Source organism: Urocampus carinirostris, chromosome 7, assembly GCF_059441175.1.
Source record: "Urocampus carinirostris isolate Australia breed hairy pipefish chromosome 7, RoL_Ucar_1.0, whole genome shotgun sequence".
Classification (NCBI taxonomy): domain Eukaryota; kingdom Metazoa; phylum Chordata; class Actinopteri; order Syngnathiformes; family Syngnathidae; genus Urocampus; species Urocampus carinirostris.
Window position 1 is genome coordinate 13,201,874 of NC_142355.1, and position 12,805 is coordinate 13,214,678.

Consider the following 12,805-nt stretch of genomic DNA (forward strand, 5'->3'; position numbering starts at 1 on the left):
ATTTTCATTTCAAAAGAAACGACTTGCCTCTTCTTTACACCAACCATATTGAATGGATGCATGAGATATTAAACAATAAAAACGTCAAAGTTCTTAGCGCAATACATACAGTACACATAGTACTGTATATTTCCACACGAACTAGGAAGTAGAAGCAGGATTTCTTCTTCAGGGTGGATGCTGGGTGACCTCTCACAGCGCCACCACACGCAAGCAGCGGCGGAAAGATGCACTACTGTCCTGTACTCGGAGAAAGGTGCACAATACATAATCAAACTTAAAGCAATGTACAGATATTTTTCGACATCCTGAAAAAAATGATCGAATCTACAGTTTTCCGTAAGTCAAAGGGTCGTAAGTAGGGAAGCGTCTGTATAGTGTATCTTAACATACATTACACACAAGGACAGAGAAACATTTGAATGACAGAAAGCGAGATTGCAAGAACAACTGAGATCAGCCACTAAAAGAAGTAAAAATCAATAAAGAAATACTCGTCAACTATTATAGCAACTGAGATAACTTTTTCAATACAACATGTCATGTTTCTTACCCACTTGGGCGTTAGTGCAGTAAGACAATAGCAAAAATTCACAAAGCAATAAACACGTTCATCTTTATAATTTAAAGGGGCGGTACGGAATTTGAAACTGCTGTTTATCATGAGGGAAGAAAAAAATGCAATGGCAAAGCCAAGCCACCAGAGCAGGCGTGTTGGCGTCATTTTTAAGCAGACTTGTTGAGAAACATGGCAACGATTTCAAGCAATTCCACCCAAAATTCAAGAACTTTTTAATCTTTGAAAACGCAAGATTAAAAATCTAGCGTTTTCAAGGATTTCAAGCCTCCAAACGAATTTTTTTCCGGTGATTCTGTGTTGCCTGACTTAAAAGTTAAGACTATTAAAAATTCACTGTATACTGAAAAACTAAAGGCAATTATAATTTAAAAAAAATCTGAAGAGGCGTTTGGGAGCTGAAAGAGTCGGCTATTTTTAGTGAGCTGGGTTGAAAGAGCGGTTCTCTAAAAAGAGCTGGAATTCCCAACACTATTGCTCGAAAAAGACAAATGCATGTTGTTTCATCACCATTAGATTTCCATTCTTGAATTTAATCTGGTTTTATTGGAAGTATTTTGGCTTTTTTTTTTTTTTTCTAAGTACTTGTTTATACTGTTGATATTCTTAGCTGTTATTCATTATTCTTTGTCTTACTGCTGTAACAAAAGAAACTTCCCAATTGTGGGACAAAAGATTATCTTATCTTATCTTGTGGACTCACAGATGTTGTCTCTGTGCTGCAGGGAGCACTTGTCATCCAGACCGGGTATCCTCACATCCCTCCGAGCGCGAAGAGCCTCCAGCTCGTACTTGATGATGTACTGTCTCTCAGCCAAAGTCAGGAAGAGCTCGATGTTGTCTGGCAAACAAGGATGCCAAATACCTCTTTAAAGACACGTAGCAAAATAATCCTATTTAAGGCTTTCAAGTTCTTGACAAAAATATTTACTGTGAGTGTGTTTAAAAACACCTTCTGTAAATTCTGGACTACAAGCCACTACTATTTTAAACATCTTAAACACTAAGGCTTACGATGCGATGCGGCTGATTCGAGTCTTTTACCGCGGAGCAGCCGTTCGCAAGGGTGTCGGCGACTACAGACGCGCGGGTAGATAGCGGGAGAAACTAAGACTTCCTTAGGTAGCCAAATGCCTCGCCATCTAATGAGTGACACGCATAAAAAAGATTCCGACTGTCCCTATGGAGTAAGATTGCGATTTTTGTACAATCAGCGGGGAAATGTCTAGTACAGCAAAGTAACACATTGTGCTGCAATTGACACGTTTACAGACTCTGTCCGCAGCTGTCAATCTTAATCAATTGACATTAATATATACGCAACAAAAACATTCTTAAAGCCAAACTCTATGTACTGTACTGACTCAAATTCAGAAGAGAGGGCAATCACAAGAGCCTGTTCACATGCTGAGCCATGCGACTGATCTTAAGCTCTCCCATCCCTTGTGCACGTCACAAGGTGATAGAGACAAGACCAAGTATTGCGACTACTACCTAGAAAATCATTATACATGCCCACACTAGTTACTAAGGACGGGTTCAAAATAATCATCGAAGTGGTAACAGCACAATACGACATCCCAGTTTTCAGCTCGATGAAATACACCTGATAATTAGTCACCTGCTGCCACGCTATAATATTCAATCAGCCGACACTACTTGTTAGAAAGATTCCAAACATTTTTGTATGTTTGTATATACAGTATTTGTGTTTTTTTGTAGTAGTAACAATACTTGGTCTCCTTTCTATCACTCTGTCATGTGTGCAAGGGATGGGAGAGCTTAAGATTGGTCCCATGAGTGCATATGTATAGGCTGTGGTTTTGGTAGGGCTTCTGAGTTTTAAAATCTGGTGGGCCTTGTACAAAAACAAAGTTTAGTTTCTTTCTTTAATTTGCGCATGGGGCTTTTAAGCAGGTGTGCTCTGTGGTCCGGAAATAACGATAATTTATATTTCACAAACAAATTACGACTGAGGTTGTTTGGTAGGACCCATGGGGCTGCATTGAACATACTGTAAAGTCTGATTTACCCGAGTGTCTAAAGTTGTCTCTGTCATGGTACGAGAAGGTCTCCATGTCCCCGTTGTGATAAGTCTTACACAGCCCCAGCTCTTCTGTGGCTTGTAGATAGGTACAGCGTGGGGCTGACACCATGATGATGTCTCCAGTGGCATCTTCACCCGGGTGGGCCAGTAACCCTGCACCTGAGAGATTGGAGACAAGAAATAAACAAATTGAAATGGCCTTCAAACCAGGCTGTGGTACAGAAAAAGTTGCAGACCACTGACTTAGGCAACAACAGGAACAATGAAAGATTACTACTAATAATGCGTACAAATACATACAGTGTGTGAAGTACCTCACCTCCGTCTTTCTGAGGTGCTCCGATCAATCTGATGAGCCACCTCTTGGTCTCTGGACGGACCTTCTCGCCAAGTTTGACCAGAACCAACGGCTCAACCTGCTGTGACACGCAACACGGGCAGCCGACCTTAGTCCATCCGGGGCCTGATATCACAGAGTCCCTGGCCTTTCCGCTCGGTGACATCTCTAGTGGCTCCTTCGAGATGGTTCCTCCACTTTCGTTGCATCCTGCCTCACTCATGATGCAGCTAAAAAGAAGAACGTGGGGAGTTCTTTTTTACTATGCATTTTGAAAGTCTGAGAATTTAGCACTTAAGCCTCTTTGAAATTAAATTCATTCAATAAATATCAAGAACATTCTCATGTTTTGTTCAGATTTTCTCCAGGAAACAAGCATCTGATGAATCAGTTTCAGTTTTAATGGTATTTACATTCTTTCAATGAAATTCTCATGGGTCCAGTTTAACCCAACTGATGTGTTGGGAGTCATTAGGCAACCAAACCCCCCAATTCCAACCCCTAATGCCGAGCGCCAAGCAGGGAGGCAATGGGTTCCAATGTTATAAGTCTTAGGTATGACCCAGCTGAGGCTCGAACCAGCAACCTTCCAGTCTCAGGGCGGGCGCCCTACCTGTAAGGGCACCGAGTGGTTGAAAGCCCAATTGGTTAATGTGGCATATCTTTTGTTATTTTTCAGACAATGAGAGTGAAATGAAGACTGTTATGCTATCTAATAATGTGGATTTGTTCCACAAACTACCCTGAACACAGCTATGCATGGCTTTCTTGTTGGTCATCGTATCATGACACACTAAAGTCTATTGCTTGAAAGAGACTTTTGCGGACAACCATTTGATGGATTGTGGTTAAAGACAGGAAGCCTATTTTGATTCTCGTGGCATTAATTTTGTTGTTTGTCAGACGATAACAGTTAAATAAAGACCTTTATGCAATCTAATACGGTCCATTTGATCAACAAACTACTCTTAACCCAGCCGTGCACGGCTTTCTAGTATGTCATCGTCTTAGGACCCACAAATGTCTATTGCTTGAAACACTACAGCAGTCATTTGTTGGTTGCACTCACTGTCATCCCAGTAACATTATCATAGTTAAATTATTCAAATTGAACATAGATACCTTTGTTCTGCACTATAAGGCTTACTGGATTATTAGGCTCACCCCTATAAAATCATTTTTTGGTCATATATCTTTCATACATAAGGCGCATGAAACAGACTACGGTGAGGGCATATAATCATGCCATAATTGATCAATCGATAAGTATCGCAAATTACCATCGCAAAAAAATTGTTTGCAATGGGAACCGAACCCGGATGGCGGCGGTGAGGGAGCCAACACTTAACCCACTAATATGTCCTCTTTTTATGTATATGTACATAAAAGTACTTCAATAGTATTTTGTTAAGACTTTCTGCTTTCTGTTTCTGTCTTTGAAAAGATTGACGCACAGCTGAAGAAGTCAAGTGGCTGCTTAACCTATCAGAACCCACTGTACAAATCTATGTTTCTAAAATAAAAATAGTGTGATAATGAGAATATCTAATGCCTTTTCATATGTCATGTGTACAACTGGTGGTCTAGTGGTAAAGGGTTGCTAATCTCACCGCCACAACCTGGGTTTGAATCCCGTTGCATACACTGTAATTTATTGCAATTTTGGCCAAGAATGATTATCAAATAGTCAATCATTGCTCAAATTATGAAGTGTACTGTAAAACCTTATGCAGTAACGCAATCATGTATGCATTACCAATCTTGTTCACAGTTCTCTGCTGCATACAAGGCATACTTTCAAATTTCTGTCCAATTTGGGATTTTTAAGTGCTCCTTATCGTATTGAAAATACTGTATATCATAACCAAAATCGGACGAGTGTTGCAAGAGATTATTTCATGTAGATTTTCTTCTGTAATTGATGCAAAATGACTCACGGCACTATTGTCGATGCAATAAAAGCAGATGAAAAAGCTTTGGATGGGATTTCAAAAAATCAGGAGGAAGTTTACAAAAATATTTGCGAAACTGTGTTTCAAGCATTTGAACTGAGGATAGTCATCTGTTGAACTTTTAGCGCAGTAGTAACTGACCTTTTTAAAGCTGAGGGCTATTTTTTGTTAGTAATTGGTGCAAAGGGCTATAATTTTGAAATGCATTCTAAAATAACAACTTATATTACTATGTTAGTACCAGGTTGGAATTATTACAAGTTGAGTCAAGCACTGTGAGCTATTTTCAAAACCTGTCTGCAGGCTACTCATGTGTTCTTAGGGGGCTACCTGGGTCCCACGGGTACCACGTTGGAGACCTCTGTTTTAGCATCTATTCAAATCAACACAATACACCCAGCTACATGCATTCCTATCAAGTCGGCCTTGTAGAAACTGATCATCTCATCTCTGTTTTTGCTGTGTTCAAGAAGCATTAAAACGACTTATGTGGCATATCTTCTTTTTGTTTTGCCCGATTATCACATTTCCAACAGAGTATCCCTGTCTTTCCCTTTAAAATACAATTGGTGGACGTGCTCTGAGTGTTTGATATTGCAGAAGCAAAATTTGATGGTTGGGATTGTTGGTGTGTGTGTACTGTACAACATTTGTAATTGTTAAATGCAAATCTCCCTGCGGATGACAAGTGCATGCATTTGATGATGATAATTTAAATTTTAAATATATGAGATAATCGTTGTTGTGTTATGCATTTATAAAAGTATTGCAATTAAGTAGCAATTTGACATTAGCTTATTATTTATTTGGCAGCAATCATCTTGAGCAAGAAAAAAACTACAGCAGGGGCGGGCAAACTTTAATCGAGGGCCGCATTGGTTTAAAAACAATTTCACGGGGGGCTGGGGAAAAAAATAATTGACGTATTTCAATTATTGTATAAGCCGATAGTATTTCATCTGTTACATCTGAAATACATGAGCAAAATCAATAACATAAGCCTATCCATTTTTTCTCATTAACATTTACCCGCACAAGTTGTATTTCATTGTATATTCATTAACAAGGGACCATTTAATCCAATTGTTTTTTGAAACACAGACAATACACAAATAAATATAAATTCAATTGAAAATACAAACTAGTTAAGAGTAATGTCAAAGTAAAATGTCCCTTTTAAAACACTAAATGTGATCATTTGCATTGAAAAACTGAATGCAATAGGACTACTTCAGAAGTCTTTGAACGCATGAAATTTAATTTGTTGATAAGTAAACAAAATTTATTTTTGAAAAAGCCTATAGAGAACAATGTATGCAGATATTTGAATATTGGCCATGTACATAATGAAGAATATAGTTTGTATGGGGGTACACAACCGGACAAAGGCTAAGAAATCTAGGTGAGTGCAATCGTATTTCCTAAAAAAAAGACTTCCATTTTGAAGGAAATAACATCGGGATTGACATTTCCACAAATGTTTTGTTTTATAAATGGTAGGTAGCATAAACAGCTACAGCGGGTGGTTTGGACTGGTGCGTGGCCTTAGTAACATCCCTTGGACACATTTAAAACTGCAGGTCAATCATTGATCAAAGTTGCTCATTATTTTCTTATGCTTCTCTCAGCATCGTCTTGCGGGCCAGATTTAATCTGTCGGCGGCTCTGAACCAGCCCACGCACCGTAGTTTGGTAGCCCAACAACAGGATCATTAATAAACCATTTGTCCCACATGTAGTAGTTCTAAAATACTGATGTGCTTTTTCTTCCAATTTCATTTTACCACTAGGAAACACTAACTTATTTTTTGCATTGCCCATGATAAATGTCCATAATCGATATGTAATCTTTGCACAAATAGACATGTCATTATGTCATGCTTATGTGTAGCATCTACCTATCCTCTCGGCGGCGACCCGTAGGGAGTGATGACGCTTATTAGGACTATGCCATACAAACTAATGCCTGCTGCCGTTAATCATGAGGGTAGAAGAAATGAAATGGCTAAGCCTAAGAGCAGTGTCGGCGTCCTTTTGAAGCAGACTTGTTGAAAAAATGGCAGCAATTTAGAGAATTTACAAGCACGTCACCCAAAGTTCAAGCACTTTTCAATCCTTGAAACTCAATATTTAAATCTAAATATTTTCAAGGATTTCAAGCACCAGTAAAAACCCTCATATTATGTTATACTGAAGCTCATTTGTTTATACCAGTGCACCAAATGACGTTCCTGTGAGTGTATTACATGATGATAACACATTTTAGGGATTTTATTGCGAGTCTGGAGGAGTCTCACAATACATTCACAGAGAGAAAGTTGTTTTGGAAGACCTCTCCAACTGTAAGGCCATGGGGGCAGATCGCGAGACCTGTGGTTGTCATATGCACAGGCAGAAGGAAGGGAAAGTGACGTAAAATAACAGAGTGGATGAATTTAGAAATAAAAGACTTGGCAGGACCTGGAAGATGGGCAAGCGTATAGTCTCCAGTCTTCCAGCAGGCCACTAGCACCACACCCCCTCCTGTAGAAGAAAGCTTTCTTTACACTTTTGTTGACAACACGGCAATAACATGGCGTGGCTCTACGTGCACTTACTCAGCCTGTGGAGTCCTCACAGTTTTCTTCTGTGTGAGTGTACGTGTGTGTGCTTGTATGGCAAGAATGCAGAGGAACTTCCCTACACTGCAGGGTGTGGACGCTTGTTTGGTTCTTATTCTGGCTCCTCCCTCGGGCCCACTGGATGCCTTACTGCTGCTGTCGATGCAACCCTGGGTCCTACTGCCCCGTCATTCTCTCGCTTTGTGATAGTCGGACTCACACACGCATTCATGGATGAACACACCTATTTAGCATCCTTGCGACACAATACAGTTCCTAGCAAAGACCTTGATGCTATATAATATTGTCCATTCGATCAACAAACTCCCCTTAGCACAGCTGTGTATGGCTTTTGTAGATAGTCAACTTCTGGCCACGTTTCAGGCTTCAAACTTAGAGCTAAAAAAACTAAAAACGTGTTCTAAGAATCAACAACATGTGAGACACAAGCGTGATATGGAACCAAATTATTATTATTATTAATTAACAGAAAAGTGTTGCAAAAATATTTGCCCTGCCCCAACACCCTAAGCTCAGCCAACTGACTCCAGGAGTTCCCTAATGAATTATGAGGGATCCAATGTCGACCTAAATGACTAACAACAACGAAGTGGCTTTGTCTCAGTTTAAATGCACCTGCTCTGTGATGGGCTCAGAGGTCTTTGAAAGGAGAGACTGTAGAACAGGCAGCATTATGAAGACCAAAGAATACACAAGATTTCACATTATTTATGCATCACCCAGAACACTGTGTGAGCAATAATATCAAAATGGAGAGAGCATAAAGCCACAGTAAACCTACCAAGACCTTACCGTTCCTCTAAAATGTCAGCCTAAACAAGGAGAAAACTAATCAGAGAAGCAAACAAGAGGCCCGTGATCACATTGGATGACCTGCAGGCATACATAGCTAATGTGGGACATTCTGTGCATGAGACCACTTAGTCACAATCTGCATAAATCTACCCTCTACGGATAAGAGGCGAAAAGAAAACCATTTTTATAAAGAATACCATAAAATGCCTGTATTGAGTTTGCAAGAAGCCACAAGGCAGACCAGGTGATCTGTTCAGATGAAACTGAAATTAATCTTCTTGGACTGAAATCAAAGCGTTACGTTTGGCGTAAGAGTAACATTTAACATCACACCGAAAACACCATATCCACTGTCAATAAATAGAGCGAGGCTTTTTTCAGCCAATCAGAACGCGAGGCAGACAACAGCCATGCCTTTTCTTGTATCACACACAATGCATTGCATACTAGTGGCTTTACCATCTCAACATACATAGGATCTATAGGAACTAAACCCAAGTTATTTGTTCTACAGTAAATGTTTTATCTTTACTACGCTGCTGTTGGGACAGTTCGTTGTCGTTAGCATATCTCGTCAGCATAGGACAAAAATAAACACCAAGGTTGAGTATCATAATTAAAGTAAAACTTCCTAATTATGGGATACACAGCAATTTGTGATCTGGCGTTTGGGTTTGTGAGGCTCATAACGTAATTTCCATATATTCCTCGCCGGAAACTCAGAACGGATGGGATTGTACATCCTCTATATACCACTATCCCTCACAAATCTGAAACTATTTCTATGAGTAGGTAGTACAGGGCTTCTGAATTGCTCATAGATTGCCATCATTTTGCATCCACCCATATAAGCTTAGCGTATTTGGCCACCTTGATGCCATGAATATTATTCTGCATACAATAATTTAGACCCTTTTTTACTGACATTCGAGCTAAGTTTGCATAATGAAGAAGTTATGATAATGCTATGGTAATAGGAATATCAACTAAAGAGTCACTAACTGTGGTTTTGAACTGTATTTGCTCAGTGTGTGATACATGGATACCGTAACTGTGGTGGGCGTGGTTTAGCGGTCTCTGTCCGATCTATTAATTGTGGGGTGGCAGCATCATGATCCTGGCTGGCTTTTCTTCAGCATTGACTGGGGAGAAATGATGGAAAAACGAATGAAGCCTTATGCAGAGAGATTCTGGCAGAAAATCTGTTGGATTCTGCAAGAGACCTTGCAGAAATGGGGCGCAAGTTCACCTTCCAAAAGAACAACGACCCAAAACATAAAGCAAAATATATACTGGAATCTTTTCAAAATTACAATATAAAGGTGTTAGGATGGCCAAAGCATTAATTACTTACATGTTACGAACCGGTGTTGAGACAAATATTGTCCCCTGGCATGAAATGTTCCCCCTAGCGCAAACGTCACTAAAACGAATCTAAATCTAGTTTGGGGGGAATGGAACAGTGAAGCACAGAACACTTGCAGCTTGCATACCTAGTAGAAATCACTTTTGAACAAGTTGAAAATATTGACTTTGGCAAAATGACCCCCTACTTGCCTTTCTTCTCTTACTAAATGATGCCCACTTTAACAAGCTAATATTATTGCAATTAACCATCCATCCATTATCTGCACCGCTTATCCTCAGTAGGGTCGCGGGCAGTGTTCCGTCTAAGCTGCGCGCGTGCGCAATTGCGCACTGCTCGCACATTCTCAGCGCACAAGAAAATCTAGTCGGCGCACAAAAATGAGGGCTCAAAATTACTAATTAAGAAGCGACCTAAATCAAAGTTACAGTGCATGTAGGTAAAAATACACGGGTTCCCCTGACGTTGTGTCCTAAATGTGGTATTTTGAAGTCGAGTCTAATTAGAACGAAGTTTAGTAAAGTTAGTAGAGTTTGTCGAGAACCGGCTTCTTCGGCTCGGCTCACTAAAAGGAGGGTCCTAAGCGGCTCTTCGGGTTGTTTTTGCTTCTTTAATCCCGACATGACCAAATATTATGTAATATTATGCACAAAATGACTTAAAGGAAGGGGGGAATAAAACAAAAAAGAAAATAATACCAAAATGAAAAAGTAGTGAAAAGCTGAAAAAAAAGAATCAAAAGGAAGAGAAAAAAAGAAGGAAAATTTTAGAAAAGAGACAGAAAAAAAGAAAAGAAAGAAATGTAGGAAAAAAGTAAATAGAGAACAAAAAGGAAAAAGTAACAGCTCGGAAAAAATAAATACAATGAGATTTTTTTTTTGTGGAATTTATAAAAAAAGTAGAAAAAAACACGGAAAAAAGAGGAAAAAGTTTGTGTTGCATTCAAATGATTTGCATTTATATCAAGTGAATCTTGTTGCCAACATTGTACTTCCACTAAAAATGTGATTAAGTACAGCTCTGTATCTTACAACAGACTAAATAACCCCCCAAAATGTTAATATTATGCGACAAAATACATCAGGAAATAAAAAGAAATGGATATCTTGTGAACGAATTGTAAGAACATACGACGTTTGTAGGCCGTACAACCTTTGCAATAGTACATGAGTCAATTCATTCAAAAGTGAAAAGTAATTTTGCATTGCCGGAAACTCAGCAAAATGTAACTTGATGTCAAGTTTTGGACATGTTTGATAATTCATTATCTTGCATCAGTTGGGATTATGGTTGCTGTTGTTTCAAGCGTTGCTCACTGACTTTGTGTGAACGCTCAGACCCGTGGAAAATTAGAGGAAACATTGGTCGCGGGGGGTGCTGGAGCCAATCCCAGCTATCTTTAGGCAGTAGGCAGGGAACATCCTGAACTACTTGCCATTCAGTCGCAGGGCACACAAAGACAAGACTCACTCACTCATTCACACTTGGGGACAATTTGGACCGGCCAATGAACCTGACATGCATGTTTTTGCAATGTGGGGGGGGGGAACCGGAGGGCCCGGAGGAAACCCACGCAAGCATTGGGAGCACATGCAAACTGAACACATGAAGACTGGTAGCTGGATTCGATCCCGTGTCATGGTACTGTGTCGCGAACGCGCTCGACACTTACCCGCCGTGCCGCACATAAACTATCATACCAATGTTAATTTGAAAAAATATATTTGCATTTCGGGCAGCACGGCGGCGCAGTGGTTAGCGCGTGTGCGGCACAGTTCTGAGGTCATGAGATCGAACCTCCTGTGTGGAGTTTGCATGTTATCCCCGTGCTTGCGTGGGTTTCCTCCGGGCACTCTAGTTTCCTCCCACATTCCAAAAACATGCATGTTAGGTTGATTGGCCGGTCCAAATTGTTCCTAGGTGTGAATGGGCGAGTGAGTTGTCTGTCTCTGTGTGCCCTGCGACTGGCTGGCAACCAGTTCAGGGTGTCCCCTGCCCACTGCCCAAAGATAGCTGGGATGGGCCAGCACCCCCACGACCCTACTGAGGATAAACGGTGCAGATAAAGGACAGGAGAAGGATAGAAGTATATGCATTTCTTTTACACACTGGGACTCCAAAAAAGTATTTTTCCAAATATCACATGTATTGAAAACTGTTATATCCTGTAGCATGAAGTGTATTACGGTGAAATGAACCGTCAAATTATCAATGTATAAAACGGGTGAGAAACGTTCACAATTTAAGGTGTCATTTCGTCAAGGTCATTTTTTTCACCAAAATGATTTATATACAAGGTGCAATATATCCGTTCTTTACTGTTTAATACATTACCCAAAATATGAGATACGAAGTTGTTTTATTAACGTTTGTGCGAGAGTCACACACAAAAGCTCCACAAAGTGACTCGCACAGTGTATTTGTGGTACATATAAAAAGAACGTTTTTGAGTAGTTGTTGACGACAAATTTGAGAACTAAAATGAAGTCACCATCTTGCTGCTTACACATAGTCCACCTTTGTGATCATGTTACTATCGACAATTCACATTATTTCTCCAGTCAAAGGGCTGGAATAAAATAACATTATTTTGCCGTTCTGCTTCAACAATGAGCACAGTTTGGCAAACTTACACTTGTTTATAAACACGGAAAGGAGTTTATCGTTTACCCGACTCACCTGTGTATTAGTCCAAATGCGTGTGTCAATGTGTGTCGCATCAACGGTTGTCCCAATGGAACGCTGTAATCCTGATTACAATATTCATATACAGTACTTTAACTTGAAAGCCTTTTTTTATATAGATACTGTTTTTCAATATATATACAAAGTCACGTAAGTTGTACTTTTATGTACCGAATGGCTTTACCGTAACAACCCCTTATGCACAAACCTGCCTTTCCTACACACCGAAATGTGGAGAGTGCAGTTACGATAAGCCCCCAGCAGAGGGCAGCCACTGTCCAATGTTGTCCCTTCTCATTCAAGACAGTCCTGTACATGTTAAAATGACATATTAACAGGTCAGTGTGTATTTAGCATCCCGAGTGAGTAAACTTGCATTTATTCTAAAAATAGTCTAATTCTGAGGAATTTGCATTTATTTTATA

General features: G+C 39.9%; 1 protein-coding gene across 1 annotated transcript in view; it reads right to left on the reverse strand.

Moving 5' to 3' along the window:
* ano10b (anoctamin 10b) overlaps positions 1 to 7,682 on the reverse strand; it is a 31,805-nt gene extending 24,123 nt beyond the window's left edge. The window contains exons 1-5 of the mRNA XM_088339789.1: positions 7,511 to 7,682; positions 7,374 to 7,436; positions 2,944 to 3,191; positions 2,610 to 2,783; positions 1,281 to 1,418 (exon numbers count right to left, since the gene is read on the reverse strand). Coding sequence (XP_088195915.1) covers positions 1,281 to 1,418; positions 2,610 to 2,783; positions 2,944 to 3,184 — 553 coding nt within the window. The 5' untranslated portion in view covers positions 3,185 to 3,191; positions 7,374 to 7,436; positions 7,511 to 7,682. The remainder of the gene's footprint in view (positions 1 to 1,280; positions 1,419 to 2,609; positions 2,784 to 2,943; positions 3,192 to 7,373; positions 7,437 to 7,510) is intronic.
* Between the last annotated feature and the right edge of the window lie 5,123 nt (positions 7,683 to 12,805).